Raw genomic sequence first — 26,535 nt, forward strand, 5'->3', positions numbered from 1 at the left:
CTTGTACGAAATACCTAGACATTATATGTCGGTTGTTCATTCAAAAAAATAAGGCGTCTAGACTTTGTTTTTCAACACTTCTAAATTATGTGATCAAATTTTTATATATTTCCTTTGAGCTAAACAATATTTTCTAACTCTAGTAACATAAAGCAAAGGAAATTCTAAAATAATGCAATAAATATGTTTATATAACGATTAAATACTCTGAAAGACATCTAACAAAACTATTTTTAAACGAATAAATTGATTTTCAAAGATATTATTTAATTCATAAAATAATAAAATATAAAAAACAAGTCGCTTTCGAAAAGGAATCTCTTTCTTATATGGGTCCATTTTTAGGCCACTTTGAAGAAAAAAATAATTTAATGTCACTCACAATATATTGTTACATTGTAGCAAAAGCTAGTCAATTTGATGATATAGTGAGTAGGGTGGAACGGTACAAACCCGTACCTATGGCATGTTGTATCTTAGGCATCATGTTGCAGAAAATCATGTCATATATAAGTAGCACAAAAACCATATCCTATGACAAACACGGTTTGGTATCAGTATGGTACTGGTTCAAACTAGTTCAGTCCTAAACGGTGTATATTACTAGATAAAAGGAACTTGCATAAATCTTTTAAGCTTAAAATTTTTATATATGTAGTACTCGATACTGAAATGGACATTTCTTAAACTGTGCAAATTATTTTATTTATTTTAATTGATATGAGTATCATGTGTATGGGTTGATATGATCATAATTAGGATTTGTAATTCATGGTTTAGTTGCAACCATTTCACACTTGTTATATCTTTAGGTTAAATATAAGGTGCCTTTTTTATTCTTTTCTTTTTCTTGTCTTTTTTCTTTAATGTAATCTATTTAACACGAACACGTATCTTTCCGACTAAGGAATGGGAAATCCTTCTCCTGCTCCATGAATCCAATTTGCATTTCCCATTTTAGGGTGACAAAAACACAAAAAACGGTCACAAACCCGACCCCCAACGGCGTTATAGCTGTTAAGCAACCGCCAAATCCGAAAAACAAGAAAAAAACGGGAGGAACCAGGTACGGGCGGGTCAGGCCAGGTTTGGGGGTCTGGGTACGAACCTCTATTTTCGAGTATGGTCGCGGGCCTGGTCTGGGTACGGTGGGTCAGGTTTGGAACCAGATTTAAGGTAGATTATCAAAATCTGAATCTATGTTTTAAAACAAAATCAAATAAACCAAAATGTATGCAGAACATAAGCTCCAACAAATTAAAAGAAACAAAGAACTCATTGGATAGATTCAAAAACTGTTTTTGTTCCCTTCTTCCCATACTATGAATTCAGTTTCTGCACAAACAATAAAAACAAACATCATCAAAACACCAACAAATCAAAAAACCAAAAGTACTAAAACCAACAACCAAACCTTAATCTTCTTCTTCAGATGCTTCATTCAACCACTGAATAAACTTCTCACATTGTTTAACAAAAACTTTATCTGATTCATCAGCACCTTCTTTCTCATTCGCCCAATTTATAACCGCTTCTTCTTGAATAATATCTTTATCGTATAACAAATGCAAAACCTGCACAAAAACATTCGCAAACTCTTTCGCGTCTTCCAAACACATTTCTTCAAATTTCATCATCACTTCAATTTCATCATCAATCCCTGGAGTATACGGTTTCAACAATTTCCCATAACGCGAGATCACATTGCTAACGTTTTTAACCAAACTCGCTGGTGAGTTATGCGGTGTTTCAAGTGCTAGTTTCATCATCGAATAAAATAATGCGCTCACGCAATCTTCGAGACCCATGTTATATGATAACCGAAGCGAGTTGACTTCTAGAATAATATGATCGTCTTTGACTTTTTCGTTGACCGCGCGCAAAAATGTCGCTTCGATCTCTTTTTCGAATATATCTTCGCCTTGATTTTCATCATCTGATTCGTTACCGGATTCCTGTTCATTAATCGCGAACACGCTATCCTCTTGATCGTTAACTTCGAGACCGTCGAATACCGTTTGAGTGAGTTCAATGAGTTTCGACTCGGGTATCGGTGCAACCGAATGACGCCACTCGTCTTCGTGGTCACCTTCACTCATTGACCAAATGAAACCACGCCCACCGACGCCGATTTCAGACGAGTCCCATTCATTAATCGAATTCCCGTTTTCAAGCGTCTCGGACACGTTTACGGCTCCGTTATTATCGGCATATTCAAGCTCCTCATCACTATCTTGTGTCACGGGTTGTGGGAGTAACGAAACTTTTGAATACGCGGGGACCACGAAACCCGGTCCGACAACAACGTTAAAAGACAAAATTACCCCAGGTTCAAGAACCGATCCAGGTTTCATAACCACCCCGTCACATAATATCGCCTGCTTTAAAACGCAACCGTCTTCGATCGTGACGTTATTCCAAATATAACAACCGTCAATCAAAACGTTAGACCCAATTTTACACCCGTCACCGATAACCGAATTCAAAATCACTGTTCTACCCCCGATGCTACTTCCTTTCCCGATACATGTAAACGGGCCGATTTCAGCCGAACGCGATTGCGAAATTTCCAAGGCTCGGTAAATTCCGTTCCGTTCGACGCGGGTCGAATCATTTGATGAAAGCGCGACATCAGGCACAAACGGATACGTCCATCTTTGAATAATATCTTTACTTATCGAATCATAGCTTCGAAAATTATCAATTCGAGCAGCGTAATCGGAGCGAATTTCGTGATTGAAGATTTTATAACCCATAATATCATCAAGAAGCAAACCTTTAACGAAATGGCGACGAAGATGTTGATAATCGAAGTTGTCAGTAAATAAACTAAGCACTTCAGGGGCACATGTCAATATAACAATCTTGTTTATCGTTGTGCACGGAAATCGACGAGTTTTCAGCAAGAAACGCTTTATCGAGCGTTAAAGATCCTTGAACATTATCAGACTTATCATCATAATATAGCAACTGCTTTGTAATGGGGTCGATTGCCATAAACAATTCATCGGTTCCTAATCGTGTTTGTCGGGTAATTGGCGACGGTTTTGATTGTTTAATCACCATTGTCATAACAGCATTACTATCCTTTTGTCTTCTTTGTTTATGTTCTTGAAGTGCTTTTGAAAGATTCATGTTGCTGACTGTATCACCGCTGATTAGTACAAAATCACCATTGATAACGTTGTGTTCGTATATTATACGTAACGCATCACCTGCGCTGATACAATTGTGGGATTCAATTGTGGTGACTGAAAAGTTTGGGTGGTTGACCCAGTTTGACTTGTTGAGGTAATCGATGATTTGTTTCGAATGTGAACAACAAAAGACGAACACTTCGTCGATGTTTGTTGATTCGAGCCATGATAATGTGTAGTCAATCATCGGGGTGTTGACTATTGGTAAAAGTACTTTTGGGCATTCGAGGGTTATTGGCCGGAATTTGGTGGTGAAACTGTTGGCCAATAGGATTGCTTTTAGAGGTACGCGTGGCATGTCTTCTGCAGCTTCTTCTGGTTTTGAAGCTTTCTTTGCTCCCATTGTTGAGTTTGACTGGATCTAGCACAAATCAAGAGTTTAAAGCTTCAAATTTAATAATAATGGTTTATAAATTGTGACATTTTGGTCTAGTAGGTGGTAACACGGTTTAACGCATAACTAAAAGTATCAATTCACGATCAAGATGGTAACGTGTTCAAGTAAATCTGCACTTCAAATTCATCAAAATCAAGTTGATCAACAATCATTTGTAAACTAACCAAAACCAAACAAGGCCTTGTTAATGCTCGTCCTTTAAGCTTTTATCGGACAAGCAAACGGTTCACGAACACCTAACCGGCCCGTGTTCATTCACAAACACAAACAATGTTTTATTTGATTTAGGTAACCGAGAATGGTCAGTGTCCACGGTTCGGTCCGGCTACCAAGTTAATACTTTTGTTTTGTATATAATAATTTTGCTTAAACCTATAAATGGTAAGATTAGAAAAGTCATTAAAATATATTAAAAACTTTTAATGAACAAACATAAACAAACAACCATTCACGAGCATAAACGGAATCGTCCACCAACACAACTGAACGAACATGGCTTCTCAGTTCGTGTTCGTTCATTTAGTTGATCGAAACGAAATTCCTTGTTCGTGTTTGCTCATTTACTAAACAAACGAACATAAACGAACTTCCCACCGAACATTCTGTTCTTTTACAGCTTATACTTCAATTTCATCAAAATCAAAATAACCTATCTTTATAATGGCACTCAAACTAAAGCCAATTTAAATCAAATTGGATAAGATTGCGAGGTATATACAAAACCCTAACTTCAACCGGAACCCTAACTGCATCTCAACAATCAAATTAATACATCACACGGTGTTGCATATGATCTGAAGATGATTGGATAACAAGCAAAAGATGTAATTTATGAAGTACGTAATCTGATTAAGAGCAGTGGAAAATAATACGGATTGGAAGAAGATGAGCACCTGCTTATACTGGATTCAATACAGGAAAATGAGACTTCGGCTTCTTCACGGCGGTAAGAGGCGGCGGTGAGTCGCCGGAGATAGAATCAGTAGAGGGAACCAGAAGCACCAGGCTAAAAGAAACAAGTTGGAGACAGTTTTTTATTTTGATTATAAAGTTTTTTGATAACTTTTGTTTATTTTGTATTTAAATCCAAATAACTTAACGACTCAGCTTGTTGTAAGTTTACTTTTTATTTCGATCTTAAGAAAAATAAAGTAACCTAACAATAAGTCGTTATTGCAATGTGTTTAGTTTTTATCTTATGTAATTCTATTTAACTTCAGACAAATTTGAATCGAATTTAACATAATATAGTATATTGCAACTTCATTTTATAGTATACTTGAATAGGCTCGATCGTTTATTCTTTCATTATCTCACACCAAACACTGTCTTAGAGTTAATTATATAAGCAATTATTGAGTTGTAGTGAAATTAGAAGTTTGTAACATATTATGGTTCTAACACTAACTTTTATTATAAAGACTTTACAAAGAGTTCAACTAAAATGAGTGTTTTACTCACAAAAAAGTTTTAGCTTTGAGATTGGTTTTGGTTAGTAACATATTGCGTTGAAGCAATGTTGCGGTGATAAGTGCTTATTGCGACATGTGATATGTAGCGATTGTATCAAATTTGCATGATGCGCTATGGTGCAGACGGCATGTTTTATTGAATAATCGGTCTTTCAAATCTGATTAACGATGTGTTGGGTGGTTTCCAAATTCCGATTAACGTGTGTAAGGTGGTTTCTCGATTCCTATTAGAGAATTTTGGTTGATTTAAAGAATCAAAATTGAGTTCAGTTGTTCAAAGGCTCATAATCGACTCTTATATAGGTTTATTGACTGAGCTGGATGGTTTAGAAAAATTAATGATTAGCGGCTTCAGTCAGTCTTCTTTGTTTTTATTCAACTTAAGTAATAAACTACTTTTGTTGAACGCCACCAAATAAATTTCATAATGTGGCGTTGCCGTGAAAAATGCACGCTTTGAAATTTTAATTATGTTATTGAATTTTAATAATTTTAAAATAACGAGCGCAACATCAAACAACATATTTCAACAAAACATAACTGAGCGCATCACACAATATAGAACCAATGATGTTTGTAACAGTGATCTCTACTGAGTTAACACATACGTTTTGATAGTGTAGATAACTCGTGATCAGTTAGCAAAGAATGACATTACTACAATCTTTATCCAAACGACTATAGATCAAGATGCCTGAATGCTGTCATCATTTTATTCCATGTACTAAAACCTTTTATAAATAACCTGTTCATCGCACCCCACCGAGATCTTAAAGCTTATACTACAGAGTTGATATTATTTGTTATCAAAATTAATTATTAATAATACCATTAATCACCAAAATTTCCCCAAATACTAGCAGTAATAACAATAATTAGGGCGTTTTTATAGCAGCGATCAAACCGTAATCCCTTCCTTAAATAATAAAAACAATATTTATTTATTTATTTACAACTGAACACTCCAAGCTGACACACACACACACACACACGGAGATTCACATTCACATCTTATTATTTTTGAGCGCCTCCACTGCATTCCATCCATCATCCAATAATACCTAGATATAATATTCTCAGCTCATTTTCATCGATTGTGAGCCGCCATGTGTGGAATACTCGCTGTATTCGGTTGCGTCGATTGCTCTCAAGCCAAACGAGCCAGAATCATCCAACTCTCCAGACGGTATTACATTCAATCGGCTATGCATGTCTCATTTCCTTTCATTATTATACTTGTTTAGGTTTTCTTATTTCTGCTCTGCACATATTTAGTTATAATTTACTATTAACAAGCGTTTTGTTTCTGTTTATTAGAATTTTAAACCATACGAATTCTGTTTTATTTGATGCATCTGTTTGGCCTAAAATTGGATGATATTAATGTATTTTTTTTTTTAAATAATGAAATGGAAGCTGAGGTGTTGCTGCATGTGGTGGTGAGTGGTGACACAGCCTTACTTTGTGCAATTAAGTAGGCGGTAAATGAGCTAAGCCGCTACTAGAAATCGGCTTGATAAAAGCTTGAATTGATTCAAGCTTAAACGAGCTTAAGCCTTAAAGTAATGCTAATAAATGAGGCCAAGCTTGAGGTTCACTTATTGAGCTCGAGCTGGCTAGCGAGTAACAACGAGCCTGTTATTTATATAGTTTTTGCTTAATACATGCTATTTTTACATATAAGTTTATAAAAATACATAGAAAAATTACTATAAATTTACATAATTTAAATAAGAAATAATTAAAGAGCCGAAGCCAAACCGAGCTCAAGTCAGAAAAACTACTCAGCCGAGCTCAAGCTCTTGTTAGTTAAATGAACCGAGCTTGAGCTCTGGCTTGACTCATTTACGCCTCTACATTTAACCAATCTATTTAACTAGTTAGCTCGTAGTTATCATGTACAGCAGTTTTAATGTCTAAATTTTGGGTATGCGATACCAGAAAGTAGAAACCTACCAAAAATATAAGAAAGTATTATATATATAAATATCACACGTCTTTGCGAGTGGACTCTACCCGCCTTGGTGTGGCGCGCGTTTTTTAAAAACCCAGGTAGTTAGGCTTCCTTTTAAGAGTTAACTGCCAGAAATCAGTTAGTCTGTTCAAATTATAATTGTTCCAAAATTTGAAGTGGAATTATGAACATGCGAGTCACATTAGGTAAGTGCATAACTGTCGATATAGGAATGCATATTATCATCAGGGTTACTTTGTTCCACGGGCCCAGCTTACATCTCTATAATCTATATATTGTAATCTGTAATCACCTATTTAATGGTAATCAGTTCAGTCTTTCATAATCTTACAGTCTGTTTTTTGTACTCTGTTAGGTTACGCCACCGAGGTCCTGACTGGAGTGGGCTCCACAGTGAGGAAGACTGTTATCTTGCTCATCAACGTTTAGCTATTGTAGATCCTGCTTCAGGGGATCAACCACTTTATAATGAAGACAAATCCATTATTGTGACAGTAAGTTGAATGAATATTCTTTTCATCAAAATGTGTAATTGTTATATTTACTGTCACCTTTTTATGATTATTAGAGAAAATTGGACAAATGGTTCCTGTGGTTTGATCATATTTTAAGTTTGGTCCTCATTTAAAAAAACAAACTTTGTCCAAATGTTTGTGAGAGGGTTTCACGTTTAGTCCCCACTGTTTTAATCTTAGTTAGTTTTACATGGAAAAGTGATTTCATGTGCCATCACTTATGTGTTAAAAACTAACTGAGATTAACGTTGGGGACTAATCGTGCAACCCGTCCACAAATATTTGGACTAAGTTTGCATTTTTTAAAACTTAGGGACAAAATTTGCACTTTGCTCAAACCACAGGGATCATTTTGTGCAATTTTTTGTAACTCTTTATTTACAATTATTAGGTGAATGGGGAGATTTATAACCATAAAGCGTTGAAGGAGAAACTGAAGTCTCATACGTTTAATACCGGAAGCGACTGTGAAGTGATTGCCCATCTTGTAAGTAGAAAGGGTAGATTTGTCAAAATTGAGATTATAACAGAATTTAAGGATATACATAACATTTGAAGTATTTATGTTTTTACTAGTATGAAGAATATGGAGAAGACTTTGTGCATATGTTGGATGGAATGTTCTCTTTTGTTCTTCTAGACAAACGTGATAAAAGTTACATAGCAGCAAGGGACGCGATTGGGATCACTCCACTTTACATTGGTTGGGGCCTCGATGGTACGTTTATCTACAAGTGAAACAGGCTGAGTCGAGCCCGAGCTCAGGTGAGCTTGGGTTTGGCTTGGCTCATTTTGAGCTTTATGTCTAAAGCTTCAGCTCGGCTCGTTTATTCTTTGTTAATTATTATATTTGCATACTTAATATAATTCCTTTATTTATTGATAAATTATAACTACAATCTTATATATATATAACGCATTATATGTATATATGCATATATGTATAGCAATTTTATCATAATAATGTTTATAACAGCATTCATTATGCAATTATATATTTATTGGGGATAATTTCATATATAGCTCTACAAACTTGCAAAAATATCATATATATTCCCTATAATACTTACAAAATATCATACATATCCAAGCCAAATTCTAATTATCATATATATCCCTATAGAATAATCAAAATATCATATATATATATATTCCATAAAAATAATTGACTATATGACCATTTTTTCCTTAAATTTCTAAAAACTTATTACTACCCCCTTTTAAATCGTCTTATTACTGCTTCTTTTTTTCTTTCGTATTTTCTTGTTTCATTTCTTACGACCTTTTTTACTGCTTCTGCAATTGACTCAATTTAAAAATAACAGTTTTTTTACTTTGTTAAGTTTGTAAATATATATGAAATTCACCCTATTTATTATTCAAAAGTCAAAATAAACATTATTATATTATATGAAGAATAGGTTTGTTTAGGCTTCCAAGCCTAGTCAGGATCAGTATGTGAAACTCAGGCTTGAGCTAAATGAGCTTATATTTAAGGTCGAGCTGGTTTTGATCTTTTTGCAAGCTGATTTTGAGTAGCTCACAAGCGGGCTCGCTCGTTTACACCCCTATGTAGGGGTGTTGGTCGTGTTTGATGGTCCAATCCAACATGAGCCTGAGTCACACACATGAACCTGAACATGACACATTTGGGAGATTTTTTCTTATGGTTTTCACTTTTCACATATAAATACTAAGTTACTAACTTTACATTTTTATAACAAAATATACAAATTTGTATAAAAACAATTACATTTTAGTTATAAAAAATCTTAATATTTGGCATAAGATACCCAATCAAATTCATTTATTACATAAAACACATTTAAAAGAAAAGATAAAAAATAAATGCGTTAACGGGTCAATTTGTGAACATGATGAGTTTATCCGAACATGACCCGTTTAGTTAAACAGGTTGCGGGTTCTTCCTGATACCGACTCAAACTTGTTTACGCTTTACACCAAACCCAAACCCGCGAATTTCATGTTAGGGTCATGCCGTGTCGGAGATTCACATCCCTATCCCTATGTATATCCATTTTTTCGGATATAAAAACAATATTGTTGTTCATATTATGAAGTTATTCGTTCTTTTTTTATGGGTTTGTTTTAAACTTATAACTTTCATCGACAGGTTCTGTGTGGTTTGCATCAGAAATGAAGGCTTTGAGTGATGATTGTGAACAGTTTATGTCATTTCTTCCTGGCCACATATATTCTAGCAAAAATGGTACCCTATTAATCGTCATTTATTATCTACAGTATCACATAATTGTTCCAAAATGTGACAAATAATATAATTTTATCAATCAAAATAATCAAGTTTCTATATTGTAATATCTATGTCACAGGTGGGCTGAGACGGTGGTATAACCCCACATGGTATTCAGAACGCGTTCCTTCAACCCCATACGATCCCCTTGTTCTACGCAACGCCTTTGAGAAGGTTATTGTAATTAAATATAAGTGAATATTTTTATTTTGTATGATTTGAAAGTTATTTTAGAGGAAGTGGTTTGACCATATTGCAAGTTTGGACGAAGCGTAAGTTTTGGACCAGGCATAAGGTTCATTTTAATTAATATAAATGTTACTAACAAGTGTTTGGACCAAGCATAAGTTTGCATTTTTTTTTAAATTTGGGGACCAAACTTGCAATATGACCAAACCACATGGATCATTTGTGCAATTTTTTCTTAATTTAAATCCATTTCATATATTTACAGGCTGTGGTTAAAAGACTAATGACGGATGTACCCTTCGGTGTACTTCTTTCTGGAGGCCTTGATTCGTCTCTTGTTGCTGCTGTTGCTTCACGCCATTTGATCGATTCGGAAGCTTATTGTCAGTGGGGATCACAGCTGCATACGTTCTGCGTCGGATTGAAGGTCAGCATTGTTTTATTATGCATACATATGTTAGTTATTGTTTCGAAAGAGAGACAAAATTTAAATTTCAAAACTTGTAAGCACGACTAGGCTCATTTTACTTACAAGAGCTTGAGCTTGGGTCGTTTCAAGCTTTATTTCTAAAGTACGAGCTTGATTCATTTATTATCTAATTAATTTATATACATTTTTAATTGTTTTTTACATAGCATATAACATAATACATATTATTTAGTTATCTTTATCATAATGTTATATATATTAACAATTATTATATAAGTGTATATTTAATACTTTAATAAATTTTATATAAATAATGACTCGTCTAGGCTAAGGAGCTTCAAAGGTTTTTTATAAATTTGAGCTTCAGGCTTGGCTCATTGTTATTTATTAATTAGTTTTTATACATCTTTTTTATTTTATAATTATAATTTTTATACATGACAATATATATTATTTATTTTTTTATCATAATTTTATATTATATTTAATAAAATTCTATAATAAGTTTGTGAGCCAGTTCAAGCTTGATAAGTGAAGCGCGGGCTTGAGCTCATTGATTAAGCTTGTTTTAGGAGCTTTGGTGGAGCTCCTTTAATCTCGGCCCGCTTGAGCTTTTAGGGAGCTAATCTCTAGTGGCTCATCAACAGTTTGGGCTCATTTACACCCTTACTGGTAGCAAACACGTTGTAAGTAAATCTGTTTCTTTTTTCAGGGATCTCCTGATTTGGTTGCTGCGAGAGAGGTTGCTGATTATCTTAAGACTCGACACCATGAGTTTTACTTTACTGTTCAGGTAAATTTTTTTTAACTTAATGTTAGATAAACAAAATCTAAAATATGCGCATATGTTCGTGATGTATATATATTAGGAAGGAATCGATGCAATTGAAGAGGTGATTTACCATATTGAAACGTATGATGTAACTACTATTAGAGCTAGCACACCGATGTTTCTTATGTCGCGTAAAATCAAGTCGTTGGGAGTCAAAATGGTTCTTTCGGGTGAAGGATCGGATGAAATATTTGGTGGTTATTTGTATTTTCACAAGGCTCCTAACAAGGAGGAGTTTCATGAAGAAACATGTAGAAAGGTTTGACAATTTTTTTATTTTTTTAATAGTGATTCTTGCTTTTACTTTGGTAAATGTTGGGAATTAGACCTGTTAAAAAAAGCTTGCACCTCGCTCGAAATCTGCTCGGTCTGTATACAAGCCGAGACGAACCTGAGCCCTAACCAAGGTCGGCTTGGCTTGTGGCTCGCTTGTTGGCTTGTTTAAACTAAAGCCCAATTTATATGCGCGTGTGTGTATTGTATATATTTGTAACTTAAAGGCATATGAAATTTTTTATTGAAAAAAATAAAAAAGTATTGGAAGTTCTCTTAATAATGAAAATTCTCGTTTGGCTTCTTTAAAAATAAAAGACAAATTTTATTATATATAAATTATAAATTATGGAGTTTATGAATTCTAAATTTTTGTATGTGACAAATATTGTTTTTAGTTAAACAAAGTTAAAAAAAAAGGCAGAGTCGAACTTTGACGCACCGAGCTTAGGCTCAACATTTTAGCTTGTCAAGTTAAACGAGCCGGGCGAGCCCACATTAGCTCGGCTCGTTTACAACCGTAGTTGGGGCATCATATTTTTTAATGGAAAAAAAATAGTTGTTAAAAGTTCTCGTTTGGCTTGTTTAAAGTTAAAGCCAAAATTTTGATATATATAAGTTATATTCTAAAATTATAACCCAACTTTTAATAAATATATCATGAATTATATAGATTCTTAATTATGAATTATGTGTGTTACAAATATTAATTCTAGTTTTATATGTGTTATGCATATTTAAAAAAATGTTAAAAATAAACAAGCCGGCTCGAGCTTTTGACGATCCAATCTTTAACTCGATGTTTCAGGTTGTTAAGATAAACTAGCCGAGCCTAAGCTCACCCTGGCTCAGCTCAGCTCGTTGACTGCCCTAGTTGGGACTATCATAGTTTTTAATGATTGTGAATGGTTGATTTGTTCATGTAGATCAAGGCTCTTCATCTGTATGATTGCTTGAGGGCAAATAAGTCCACGTCAGCATGGGGTCTTGAGGCGCGTGTACCTTTTCTAGATAAGGAGTTCATTGATGTTGCAATGAGCATTGACCCAAAGTGGAAGATGGTAAGACGTTAATTTACGATGTGTTTATAATATAATTATCACTTTATTTATGTAAACAAACGCATTCAGTAAAATCCCACTCATAGCAAAAGCTACTGGTACTTTTTTGGCCTCAAGTTGAACCGAAAACCGGTTTTCACAATATGTTCGGTTCGTTTTCGGTTTTACTATTTGGCTTGAAAATTTAGGCCAATAAAACGGCCCAAAACAATGAAATGGAGTTTGAAATTTTGGACCTAATTTTTTTGTTAATTTATTATTAATTGATATTGCACAATTGGGCCTAAAGGCCATGCCCATTTATTTATTTCTTCTAATCTACTTTATATCAGTATTTTCAGTTTGGTTCAGTTTCTAAAAACATAAAGCAAAACTGTCTATTTTTTTGAGTACGGTTTGGTTCCAATTGGCTTGGTTTGCCTTTTCGGTTTTTGGTTGATACCAAAATCAAAACCGAACCAAAAAAATCGGTTTCCTAAAAACATAAAACCAAACTGTCGGTTTTTTCGGCTTGGTTTGGTTCCAATCGGTTTGGTTCAGTTCAGCATTTTGGTTTTTTGTTGATAGCAAAACCGAAACAAAACTGAAAAACTGATTTCTAAGAACATAAAACTAAACCAAACATAAACATTTGGTTCGTTTATTTACGAGCATAATAAATTATTGTAATTTTTTTATAATAGATTCAACGCGACATTGGGAGAATTGAAAAATGGGTGTTGCGCAATGCGTTTGACGATGACGAGAAGCCATATCTTCCAAAGCATATATTATACAGGCAAAAGGAACAGTTTAGTGATGGAGTAGGATACAGTTGGATTGATGGGTTGAAAGATCATGCAAACAAACAGGTCGGTTGTTCGTCTTCAAAATTTAATATACTTTGTGCATAAAATCCAATATTGTTATTGACAGATTGAATGATGTTTTCAGGTTACTGATTCGATGTTAGCAAATGCAAACTTTGTTTATCCCGAAAACACCCCGGTGACAAAGGAAGCGTACTACTATCGCACCATCTTTGAGAAGTTCTTCCCTAAGGTACCTTCAATTATTGTTATTTTTATAGAGAACGTTATAAAATAATAACAAATTTTTAATACTGTTCAAATAAAGTCGCATGCACTTTCTCCTAACAATGAAAACCACGAGTATCATTATTATTCCATGAACAATTTCATATATCATAGATACCTAACTTTGACTCCTTTATAAAGTGCTAAAATTATTATCGGTGAAATGTTGTCTTATAAGTTATAATATAGTGGATTTTTTACATTATTTATTCATAAACTTAGTGTCCTTGTACATGACATATAGTTTTTATGTTGACGCAGAATGCTGCAAGATTAACGGTTCCCGGGGGTCCAAGTGTGGCATGCAGCACGGCTAAAGCAGTAGAGTGGGATGCATCGTGGTCCAAAAACCTTGACCCGTCTGGCCGAGCAGCTCTTGGGGTTCATGAAGCCGCCTACAAAGACACCAAGTGAATCGGGTTAATGATGGCGGACACTTCAGTTTAGTTGTTTTTTTGTTAATTAGTTTGGTGATGGGAATAAGAACAAAGGAATGTAATAAAAGGTATGAAAGATTGGAAATGATTCCAATCTTTCAAACCCCAAAACCTCCCTTATTTTTATTTCGAAATGACGTTAGTTATTAATAAAGTAGGAAGTTTAGAACAATCGTATTGATGTTTTTCATCGTCGTTTTACACTAATTTAGGTCGCATAATTCTCAACTTTGAGTTGCCGACCAGAGTTGAACACAAAGCTAGAAATGGTCAAACTTGGTGACCTTACTTTGTTAAAATATTGGCGACGACTTCAAAAGTTATAATTGTTGGATCCTACATTTTGTATGCATCCAGATATTTGTAAAAGATCCATGCTTGAATCACCAGAGTTATCGTTGTGGGTGGCAACTTCTGACTTGGACCGAAACACGACACAAAACACAAAACAATCAACTTTCTGTTCAGGGCTTATGATTAGCATTTTCATATTAAAAACTAGTTGTGGATATTGAAGTAGATATGCTTATTTGCATTTCATATTAGAAAGATATTAAATAGAATTGGAACATTCAAATGATTAGGAAAACATCCTTTAGGTGCAGACATTGTGAATTATGAAACAAAGTTTCACTACAGATTTACAAAATTAAGTATTTAATCAACTGTGTTGTTGATGAGCACTTGACTGCTGAGAGAACGAAGCTATCCACTCTGCCCCGGTATAAATGTATCTTGGATTGGGAATGGCACTGGTGCTCTTATGGAACCAAGAAAACAAAATGATCCATTCGGGGCTGTTGATAATGAATCCTCGGTTATGGCTCAAAGTAGTGAATACGTCTCTCGCCCGAAATGCAATGGAAAACGGATCTGATGTAACTTCTGATGCTCTTATGGATGTTCACACTGGCTTTATTAAAAGTTCTGCTTCTACAAAGGATGTCGTGCCCAATATTGAAGATAGCTCGGGCCTAAATATAATACGCTGTTCAAATTCAGCTGTGGATGATCATGAGTCCGTATTGGGATCAATGCAGTCGATGGAACCGAGTGTTTTGGAATCTGAGAAGACAGGCATACAGATTACACCTGTTAATCAAAACGAGCGAGAGGTGGAGTGATGCAAGAGCATTTTAATTGGAAACCAAAAATCATTAGTATAGATGTGTAATGTGTTGCTAAACTAACATTCCTTATCCATGTGTTTCATTTGTGAGTAAAGTTGAACAATAATATGATGAATCTCATCAATTGCTAAATGTGATGCATCTCCTCCAACAAAATAATGCACCGTGCTATCGATCTCCATCCAACTAAACGCAGTTTGCTTCTTAACTTCATTTTCCTTCATCAAATGTCTAACTCGACTCACTTTCTTCCACAAACCACCCGCAGCATAAATATTAGACAACATAACATAAGCCCCCGAGTTTTTAGGATCCAACCTCATAATTTCAGTTGCAGCTAATTCAGCTAACTCAATATTTAAACTAAACCGACACCCTGCTAGAACCGCACCCCATATTCCCAAGTCGGGTTCAAATGGCATCTTTTTAATCATTGTATAAGCGGTCTCAACTTGACCTGATCGACCCAAAATGTCAATCAAACAAGCGTAGTGTTCACACCTTGGTTCCACCTTGTAAGTATCTTTCATTGAGTCAAACCAATATAAACTCTCCTTTACCATACCTGTATAAATTATAAAATCAACTGTCAAAAAAAAGGTGGCAAGATGGTTGGGTCGGGTATGTTGGATAATGGGTCAAAATTGGTAGAGGTCAACAGGGTCAGATCAAGCTGACTTGAAATAAAATATCACCTATCACAATTTTGCCTAGTTTTTTATATTTATTTTAGGCTCAACAGATTGATGTTCATGTTTAATTTTAAATTGATGTTCTCTCAGTCATGTCCATTTGTTTATGATTGTTTATACTATTAACAAATAAACATAAACGGGCATGAACAAGTTCATTTGATTAATGAACGAACACGAACAAACAAAAACCCCATTCTTTTAATTATTCATGTCCAACCATTTGTTCGTTTTAATCTAAATGAATGAACGAACGAACACGAACATGCCTCGTTCAGGTTCGTTACAGGCATATAATGCTAGCTATACCTGCATGACCACAAGCCGACAACATGCTAAGAAACGTTATCCCATCCGGTTCAATTCCATCCACCTCCATCTTCTTAAAAAAATAAACAGCTTTCTCATACAATCCGTGTTGAGCAAGAGCAGCAATGATTGTGTTCCAAGAAACGACATCTGGATTACAAATATGTTCGAAAACTGACTCAAACTCCATTAAACACCCGCACTTGCTGTACATAGTGATCAAAGCATTGCATACAGAAACATGTGTGTCAAGATGATATTTGAATGCAAGTGCATGTGTTTGTTGGCCTTCAGTTAATGAAGCAAGACCAGAACATGCAGTAAGAATGGAAACGAGTGTGTATCGGTCTGGTTTTAACCGACTACGTATCATGTCTACTAGTAGTTTTAGTGCTTCTTCGCCTCTTCCATTTTGAGCACAGCCTGAAAGAAAAAACAAACTAATGCAGTCACTAACTGAAATAACCAACACGTAACCGAATCCAAACCAAAATCGACAGTTTTATTTTATGATTTTATCAATAATCAAACCTCCGGTTCGGTGTCGGTTTTGCATGTACTGAAAACTGAACTGTACCTTAAAACCGAACTGACTTTAATAACTGAACAGAACAATAATGAATTTATGAATTATAATTTTTATTTTTTAAATTTTAAGTAAACTAATAAATGGTGTAACTCAAATTTTAGAATCAAATGTGTAATAATTAATTAATTATTAATTAACAAAAGAATTAGCCCAAAGTTTTACACCTTAATTAATTATTTTGGGTCGGTTTTTGTTGGCCCAAGAATTTTAGGACCAAATGCGTAATAACTAACTAATTAATTAAAAAAATTTAGGCCCAAAGCTTCTGACCCATATTCATTATTTTGGGTCAGTTTTTGCCGGCTCAAAAGTTTTAGAACCAAATGTGTAATAATTAACCAATCATTAATTAACAACAAATTTATGCCCAAATTCATTATTCTGGGTCATCTTTTGTTGACCCGAAAATTTCAACCCCAAATGGCAAAACTCAAAACCAAACTAAACCGAACATGTTGTGAAAACCAAAACTAAACAGTTTTCAAAAACACAAAAAAAAACTGAATTTTCGGTTTTTCGTTTGGTTTTCAGCTCAAAGCCGACCTATGCACACCCCTAACTAAAACCCCTTACTCCAAAAACCACTTTGTTTTTTCTTTATATGAGCAGAGTGCAGACTATAGAGTAAGTATAGTAATCTAGATAACTCTAAACTATAAAACATACAAAAGCTTAAAAAGTGCTAATAATAGTTATAGTAAAGTAATAAACTACCATGAACATAAAGTGGTGAGGAAACATAACACACCCGTTATCATCGCATTATACGAAACATCATCTTTGTATCGAATCTGCTCAAACAACACCCTCGCCTCATCCACATTCCCCTCCTTACAACAACCCGTAATCATCGCAGTCACGGCCACCACATTCTTACACGGCATCCGCCCAAACAATTCCCTCGCCTCACCAAACCGATCACTCTCCACATACGCACTAATCATCACCGTCCACGAAACCTCATTCCGCCCCGGCATACTCTCAAACAACTCCCTAGCTTTCTCAACCTCTCCCATCTTCGCATACCCGTCAATCATCGCGGTATACGATATCACATTTCTCTTCGGCATTTCATCGAACAACTTCACCGCGTCCTCAAACATTCCAAACTTAACAAACCCAGCAAGCATAACGTTCCAAGATGATATATTTCTGTCAGGCATTGACTCAAACAGTGCTTTTGATTCTTGGATTAGCCCGTTTTCGACGAAACCGGCGATCATGGAGTTGTAGGAGACTACGTTTTTAACGGGCATGGAGTCGAATAGGTGTTTGGAATGGTGAATGTTGCCGTGTTTCCAGTAGGCGGTGAAGAGTGAGTTCCATGAGACGGTGTCTCGTTGGGGCATTTGGTCGAACAGTTGGTGGGCAAGGTGGAGTTTGCCTTGGCGAGAGAGAGTGGTGATTTTGAGATTGGTAGTGTACATGTCTCGGAATGAATTGAAGTCTAGAGTTGGAGTGTGTCTGTGTGTGGACAAGTGGCGAGTGAAGAATTGCCCGCGAAAGGCGGGAGAGAAGCATATCTGCATATTTCAGTGGAGTCTTTTTCTGGTCCCAAAGCTTCTATGTGCAAGAGATTCGTTTTTAGCATGATTGGTTTTGCTATTTAAAGAGGATTGCGGCGCTGCTTGTTTTCCGTTTGTCTGCCACTTTATTGTAATCGTTTTATAGTAAATTATATATATGTGATTTATATTAAAAATCATAACAAAGTAAATAAACCTTTTTCTAGTTATCATCTTAATCATTAAGACTTTAGAGCGTTTGAATTGATATAGAATAACATATGAATAATTAAAATTAGATCTTAATAATTCAGACTTATGTTGTTGTTGGATGACACAGAAGCATATTTAAATCTGAATGAACTAAACAACACCTTTCGCTAAGAGGCAAAGCTCTATCAAATTAACGTGTTATATGTGAAAATCAAGTAGTGTAATTATATATACAAGGTTTATTGGATTTAATAATCCTTATAAGACTAACATTGGCCGATAATAATTCATATTCCTTTTATCATCATTAGTGGTTCCAAATTTAAAAAAGTTTATGGTCCGCCATTAAGTCCTTTTTAACGAGATACCATTGATGGCCAACTTTCTTTTTTTGGACCGACAGTGGCGATAAAATGAATAGGGATTATTATCGGCCAATACCAATCAATAAGGATTATTAAAATCTAATAAACATATATATACAACATAGGGTAATTATAGTGTAGTGTAATTACAACATAGTATAATTACACTACGATGTAATAACATAATTACACTACTTGTAAATATAATTACTTTACTTAATTCTCTCCGTTAGTATATTAATTTAATTTATCTGTCAATTTTCCACTGAGTATATCACATTACAATGTTCTATAATAATAGAAAATATAGTAAGTAATAATAGTTTAAAATTAGTAGAAACAAAAAACTGTTTTATAACTATTGTACTTGATAATTTGTTTAGTGATGCAAATCTCATTAGTAATTTTTAACCACCTATGATTATGCGAACCTAGATATGACACCGAGTATAGGATTCGATTTCACAATCAAGTATAATAAATACTATTAGATACAAAAGCCTCTCCTATATTGATTTGTAGAATTGTAGGTAGAAATTATTTGTAATTTGAAAATATTTAATTTGTAAACTACATTGGTATGTTAAAATAATTATAGATTTTAAGACTCAAAATATTAAGAAGTGTAATTTAGAGCATCTACTAACCCTTTATAAAAAGTCAGAATAGCCAAACTATAAATTAATGAAACACTCAACTGGTTAAAGTGTTGTTTCAAACTATGAGCAAATAGAACATTGTTGACCAAATAGGTACTTGTGACGACACCATAAGGACTTTTAACACCAAATTACAAACTTGTTAAGTAATCTAGTAAGAGTTCGCAATACATACCAAATTACAAATTTGTTTAGCGAAAGCAATATGAGAAGGCAATATTACTATATAGAACTATCGCTAGCGTACATCAATACTAGGCCACCATGAGTCACCTAAAGAAGTCTAATTATGTGTAGTAATGGAACGGTTGATAATGGTTTGATATCCGCCTGAGTGGAGTGATGGTGGCCTGAAACCAACACACAAACCATATGCCTTTTGGAGATGTTAGAGTAACATTATAAGTCGTAGAAGTTTTGTGTGGCTTAAAGGTTTATGGGAATGAATTTTGTGGTAGTGATAAGAGTCTTTCAAGAATAAAAAATAAGGAAAAGTTTAATTGTTTTGATGGGTATTTCGTTGGAGGAGAATGTTATAATCATCAAAAAATAAATACGCCACGCGTTTTACATATTTTAAATGGAACAAACTTTCCTGGAAATGCAACCGACAATCAAGGTCTTCTATGCGTCAGGAAAGTTATTTTTCTTCTAATTAGTTCACAAGATTTTAAAATTGATAAAAGTGATGGTAGAAATGGGTTGTATTATGCAGAGTATTTTGAAAATGATGGTCTCCGGGGTCTTATATATTATCAAAAAACATTAATGTAATTCAATACCTGATTATTTGACTGGTAAAAAAATCAAAGCTACTCATTCAATTCTCGTAAGTATTGAATCTTTTTTTTTAAACCTACTAATTTCTTTTTATGGTCAAACACTTTTATGTTTCTACAGAAATTGCATCTGTTTTTCCATAAAAGATAAGCTTTCAACACTACTCAGTAAAAAAGAAACGAAGAAACGAGTTGCATGTCCTTTTTTCTGAAGAGATTTGATTTTTCTGAACAACCAACATAATGTTCATGTAGAGTAATCCAATGACAAAATACCACCACCAGTTGGCCTAACCCAGCCATAAGGAGCCGTTAACCGCCTCCAAGTTATCTCTAGTTCCATAGAAACCCACCCGCCCGAATGCCCACTGATGATAAAACCCGAACGCCTACATGATCGAACTGGAGATCATCCAGTCTTCCTTCATTAAGCCACTAAATTGTATATCTAGTTTGATTAAAAAAACACAGTAAAATCAAAGTCACACATTAAGAAGCTGTTTTTCCAACATATAAAAGTACCTAGAAAAAATGAACAAATCAAAAGAAAGAAAATAAAATCATCCATCCAACCAACATGTAAAGAATATCTTCTTTATGGGGTCCAATAACAACAAATTAATAATCACCCTTCCTACCTACCAACCTACATCCCTTTTACAAAACATAAGCTATAAAATACAATCTCAAATAATAATACCAGTAAGACTCTTTGTGTGTACTTGTACCTTAACATCACCAAACCTTTACACCACAACTATATGCACAGCAGCATCCATCATTCTCCAATCACCCCTCACTCAATGAATTTACATATTTGCCCCTAACTTTTATTATTATGTCTATAACCGAAAACAATCCGAAACTTTTAGGTGCTCTGCAAGTTTCATCACAGCTGATTGGACAATTTCCGCGCCAGCCGACACAGATTCTGGAAGCTGCGGTAGGCATATGGGCAAATAGTCATCATTGTCTTCCTCGCGCCCGAATAACGTGAGCAAAGACCGACATAATATGAATCTGGAAAACAACAATAAAAGTAAGGATGTGAAACGGGTCAACATAGAATGTGTAAATAGTAAAAACATGCCATTTTAAAAAAGGGTGTGCATGTCTATAACTTATACTGAAAATTCGGCTTTTGAGTTTTAAAAAACCATTCGTTTTAATTTTTACGATTTTGGTTTGGCTCGGTTTTTTCGGTTTCGCCATTTGGGCTTGAATTTTTTTAACAGAAAAAGGCACAAAATAATGCAGTAGGGCCTAAATCTTTATGTTATTTAATATATAATTAATTGATTATTATACATTCGGGTAAACTATTTATTAAATTCTTATAAACAATTTAAAACTCAAAATAAAAAACCATAAACTCGGTTCAGTTGGATTTTTTTTGTTTTCGTTACATGCAAAACCAAATACTCGATTTTTACAAAAACACAAAACAAAAGGGTTTTTGTTTGTGTTCGATTATTTTGGTTTGGTTTTTACAAAAACACAAAACCAAACAGTCTGTTTTTGTTACATGCAAAACCTAAACCGAACCGAGTGTTCAGTTTTTACAAAAACATAAAATCAAACCGTCGGCTTTTATTCAGGTCAGGTTATTTGGGGTACGTTTTTTCTGTTTTTCGGTTTTATACACACTCCTAAATTATTCAGCTCGCTTATCATGACTCGTCAACTAGTTAACATATTACGTGGAAGACAAGACTACTTACCTTAGAATTATCCGTCTCAACAAAGGTTCAGAGAGAACTTGGGCCCACACTAGATCTAGGGTGGTTGAAGTACAAAGCATTACTTCCCACTCTGCAAATGCAGCCGAAACAATGCTCTCAGCATCTTCCATAACATCCTTAAAACATCAAACATATATGAGAAACCATGTGTACAGAATATTACTTCATGAATAGATGTCATTTAATAAATGTACCACTTCGTTTTCAGAATATGTGAGACCAAACATTTGCCAGCACGCACGTAATGGAGCGGTTAAAAACAATGTGAACTGACTTCCGTTTTGTGTTATATTAATATCGCCACTTGTTTGACTTTTGAATGTTGGTTTTAGAGGTGAAAGAAGCAGGGCTGCTGGTTCACCTCTTTCTGCACCATGTAAAACCTGCAACGTGTATTAAAAGAAAACACATAAGCAGCTATAACACAAGGAACTATATTGTATATATCTTGGGTATTTTTTACACAAGATGGGGCATGTGCATATAGAGAAAGGGCACTCAAAAACAAAACCCTAAAATAACTTTTTATTTATATGAGACAGGGGCTTTAAAAAATGCTTTATAAGCTTGTAAGATAAGCTGATTAAGTTGTTTAGTAAGCTTCCGCATAAACTACTTGTACCTCACGCATAGACTTAATGTACACTTAAATTAGGCTTCTTTTGGATTTTGGTGGTACCTGGAGCCTTTCTTTGCATTTAGTTAAATCACAGGGTTGTGATATACAGAAGGGAGAACCATCTCTTAACTAAACAGTAAGGCTAAGTGGGCTATGCATAATCCAATATATATTATATAATCTAACACACATAAGTGTATATATTGAGAGGCGTACAAATAACTAAAGTAATTATTATTATGCTACATCAGTTCAATCATAATTACTCTACTTATTTTTACGTTTCTCACGTTATGATCTATTTGACCGGATCCCACACCTATGTATACTCAAAATTTTCTCTATATAGAAGCAAGTGATATACTCTAAAACTCTTCAATATTGAAAATAAAGAAAGATGTTCATTCTCTATATATAGGTTTAATTGTGCAAAATTGATGACAATATCAAGAAACTCAAAATATATTGTTTTCTTTAACACACTAAAAAAGTATCTATAAACCGTTTGCAAATGGATAACAAAAAAGTACAAGTTTAGACAAACCTGCCTTGAATGAATGGCTATTATCGCTATCAATAATGAAAAAAGCAGGTCTTCTAGTAAATGGGATTAGATCACCAGGAAAAAGGTTGTTAGACCCTGTAACAGTCAACCTTAGTCAAAGCGAGTCAAATCTTTCATCATATTTAGTCAACCATGTTAAAAAAAATAAAGTTTCACACTTCACACTTCACACTTCCTACCTCCACTTCTGGTGGGCCCTAACCACACACAACTTTCAACAGGATGACTGGAACCTCCCTTTCCATTAATATTATTTTCAGGCACAAACTTACTCCGTTCATAGACCGTGTCTAGTTTCGTAGATGTTCTCACACTTCCTGAAACGTGCTTATGTGGGACACTAGTTTGACCAGAATCCCCTGCAAAGGGCACATAATAATATGCGGCTTAATATTAATAACAACCACAAATTCACAAATCGATTTCATGGTGGATAATTGGACCTAAAAAGTAACCTGATGCTGCTATATATATAAGCATAACATTATCTGGAGGAAGCTCATCACAAATTGCAGCCAATACCTGCAGATTCCCACAAAATAAAGGATTAACTTGAATGGTTCAGGTAGGAACGGCTTTGGATCAATATGGGTTCTGAGCAAAAAAAAAAAAAAATTCAGGTCAAAACATGTCAATTTTAAGGGGGGAAACATCAATTTGGTTTGTGCCAAAACGGGTTTGGGTCTGAATGGTTTTTGGGTCAATATGGGTTCTGAGCAAAATGAGTTCGGGTCAAAACTAGTCAATTTTTTTTATTAAAAAAAACATTAATTTGGTTCGTCTCTAAAAGGGTTCTGCCAAAATGGAGTCGGGTTGAAACGGGTTTGAATGGTGTCGCGGACGTTAAGTTGGTGGTAGAGTCAAAGACTTAGCCATTGACTAACCCATTTGGATCCGTTTTAAGTTAACAAGTTTTATAACACTTACCCATTGACTAATTTAAGCAAACCCAATTGGACCCATTGACTGATTTGAGAAGATCCAAATCAACCTATTCTCTAAAAACAGGTCATGATTGTCACCTATAATATATAACCGCAACACTAAAAGTTTAAATATTTCAACTCACAGCTAGTAAATGCGTTGCAGATGGACGATAAAGAACAGCCTTCTTGGGATTTGGAGGTAAAGACGGGTCGGTCATATCCGCCACTAAATTTATATCAATTAACCCTGAAGTAGCAGACTGATCATTTGAAGTACCATTATCATGAGCTTCAGCAAGTTGCTTCTGATAAAAAGATCCACTCGACTCCCATTCCAAACACTGCAACATCCTGAATGTATCTATTGTAAGTTCTGCAAACTTAACCTGCAATGATAATATCCCAAGGTTAAAGAGATTAACGGAGGGGTAAAATGTAAATAACCAAGCAGTTATGTAACAAGTTTACCTCGTTTCGGTGATAGCTCATTAACAATGCATCTCCCAACTTTAGAACCTTTTTAGCATGGAAACGTGCCACATATGGAAGTGAATTTGGGTGTGAATCGAACATTGCACAGTATCGTAGCGGTCTAGTGTTTGAAAATGGTGAATCGACTTTCATAAACCGCATCATTTCTTGCATCACCATTTTCCATTCCTTGAATGTGGTGTCCTGTAAACAGTATGGTTTTCAAAACTGTAAACATGGCTCATAAATTCATAACTTTCTGTGTTCATACGTAATGTATGATATTGATATGGGTCCATACAATGCATCAGCTGCATATCCAATTACGCTACCTTAAAATCTTTAACAGAAATCTTGCATAATTTGATTGTTTGAAAGAGTCAAGCAGTAGGATAACCACATGAATACGTCAATCTTTAACAAATTAGCTATAACTAAACTAGGGAGTCGTGTTCTTCCAACTAAAAATACCATTTTAATACTTTTAATTTTGAATCAGAACATATAAAAATAACATAAATCTAACTTACTGATATCATAATTCCAGCATTAACTAAAAGTCCTTGCAAATTAAATAGCACATTAATGCTCACAAAATGCTTAAATTTCACATTTTCAACATGATCTTGAATGAGAACAATATGATTCTAACTTATTGATACCATCATTCTAGAATCAACTAAAGGTTCTTCCAACTAAAATAGCATGTTAATCCTCACAATACTTCAGTCTCGTATTTTGAACATCATTTTCGATCAGAACAAATAAAAACAGCATGATTCTAGCTAAAACTTCTTCGAACAAACTAGTAAACCAACTTCATGAGAGTTAAATCCATCAAACAACTAGCTCCAAAATTTCCTACAATTAGTCCTACAAAACAATAATAACCACTCCATTACTATAAATAAAACCTAACCAAATTACCCTAAAACGAAACACTCAAATTAAATTAGCCTAAAATCTCCAATAACCAAAACAGCTAGGGTTCCAGTTTCTTCTGTACACATACCGGAAACTTCGCTTTACTATCATCAAGCATCCGTCGAAAGCGGTCGAGCAGCAGGTTGACCATCTCCCATCGGTTCAAAATCAACGCCACAAGCAAAAACCTAGCATAAAACCTCAACTCCTTAAACCTAAGCCCTCTATCCTTGACCTCCTTATACCCAAACCCTTCAAAATATCCTCTATTCAAAATCGCCTCATAGAATATATACGACTCCAGCAAAAACCTGGCCTCACTGGTCCTCATGTACTGCGTGAAGTACAGCTGGCCAATCCTCGATGCGATCTCGCCGATTTCCCACCGCTGCAGACCGGATTCGACGAGCCTGGACCGGTTTCGTTGCTGGAAGTCCCATAGCTTGGTGTAGGCTTTGAAGACCTTGGGGAAGTAGTGGTTGGGAGTGCGGGTGTAGGGTGGTGTGTCACGGACCTTGGCGAACTTACGCTCGGCCGACTCGACTAGGGCTCGGAACTTTTTGGGGACCTCGGGGTCTGCCATTGGTTTGACCTGACCGGAGGGGGAATAATATTATTATTATTATTAGTTGAGGCAGCAGGTGCCACCGTAAGACATTGGTGGTGGTGGGTTTGGGGTTAGAGGGTGGACTTTTTCCGTGTTTGTTTATGACAGCTACGAGCTCTGCCGATTCTCTTATTTTATTCCTTTTTTTATTTTTATTTTTATTCCGATTAATAAAATAATAATAATAATAATAATAATAATAATAATAATATTAAACATCTAATCATTACAACTTTAGTTGAAAAAAAAAAGAGAGAGAGAGAGAGAGACTGCAAGGGATGGCTCCACCCAGACAAAGAAGCTCCGGCGGGGGT

The 26,535-nt window shown here is 34.9% G+C and overlaps 3 protein-coding genes and 1 pseudogene across 4 annotated transcripts; 1 reads left to right on the top strand and 3 right to left on the bottom strand.

Annotated features, from left to right (window-relative positions):
* Positions 1-1,133: 1,133 nt before the first annotated feature.
* Positions 1,134-3,544, bottom strand: LOC143532141 (uncharacterized; annotated as a pseudogene). Its single transcript, XR_013135127.1, has 2 exons — positions 1,415-3,544; positions 1,134-1,335 (listed from the first exon to the last, which is right to left on the bottom strand). The product of XR_013135127.1 is annotated as an uncharacterized LOC143532141 (transcript).
* A 2,504-nt stretch (positions 3,545-6,048) lies between these two features.
* Positions 6,049-14,268, top strand: LOC143532142 (asparagine synthetase [glutamine-hydrolyzing] 2-like). Its single transcript, XM_077027273.1, has 13 exons — positions 6,049-6,252; positions 7,397-7,535; positions 7,948-8,043; positions 8,133-8,274; positions 9,691-9,786; positions 9,908-10,002; positions 10,283-10,444; positions 11,160-11,240; positions 11,317-11,538; positions 12,479-12,613; positions 13,297-13,464; positions 13,547-13,654; positions 13,951-14,268. Exons 1-13 carry the CDS (start codon positions 6,173-6,175, stop codon positions 14,101-14,103), a joined length of 1,677 nt encoding a protein of 558 aa, XP_076883388.1. The 5' UTR covers positions 6,049-6,172; the 3' UTR covers positions 14,104-14,268.
* An 883-nt stretch (positions 14,269-15,151) lies between these two features.
* Positions 15,152-18,350, bottom strand: LOC143532143 (pentatricopeptide repeat-containing protein At2g22070-like). The gene is made up of 3 exons (XM_077027274.1): positions 17,595-18,350; positions 16,258-16,680; positions 15,152-15,821 (listed from the first exon to the last, which is right to left on the bottom strand). Exons 1-3 carry the CDS (start codon positions 18,271-18,273, stop codon positions 15,313-15,315), a joined length of 1,611 nt encoding a protein of 536 aa, XP_076883389.1. The 5' UTR covers positions 18,274-18,350; the 3' UTR covers positions 15,152-15,312.
* Positions 18,351-20,933: 2,583 nt separating this feature from the next.
* Positions 20,934-26,253, bottom strand: LOC143532144 (uncharacterized). Its single transcript, XM_077027275.1, has 9 exons — positions 25,703-26,253; positions 24,688-24,894; positions 24,363-24,605; positions 23,749-23,815; positions 23,473-23,652; positions 23,277-23,368; positions 22,304-22,492; positions 22,089-22,225; positions 20,934-21,387 (listed from the first exon to the last, which is right to left on the bottom strand). Exons 1-9 carry the CDS (start codon positions 26,195-26,197, stop codon positions 21,210-21,212), a joined length of 1,788 nt encoding a protein of 595 aa, XP_076883390.1. The 5' UTR covers positions 26,198-26,253; the 3' UTR covers positions 20,934-21,209.
* Positions 26,254-26,535: the final 282 nt, after the last annotated feature.

This window comes from Bidens hawaiensis, unplaced genomic scaffold (assembly GCF_021521415.1).
Source record: "Bidens hawaiensis isolate Kalapana, Puna unplaced genomic scaffold, B.hawaiensis_p1.1 tig00009361_1, whole genome shotgun sequence".
NCBI classification, from domain to species: domain Eukaryota; kingdom Viridiplantae; phylum Streptophyta; class Magnoliopsida; order Asterales; family Asteraceae; genus Bidens; species Bidens hawaiensis.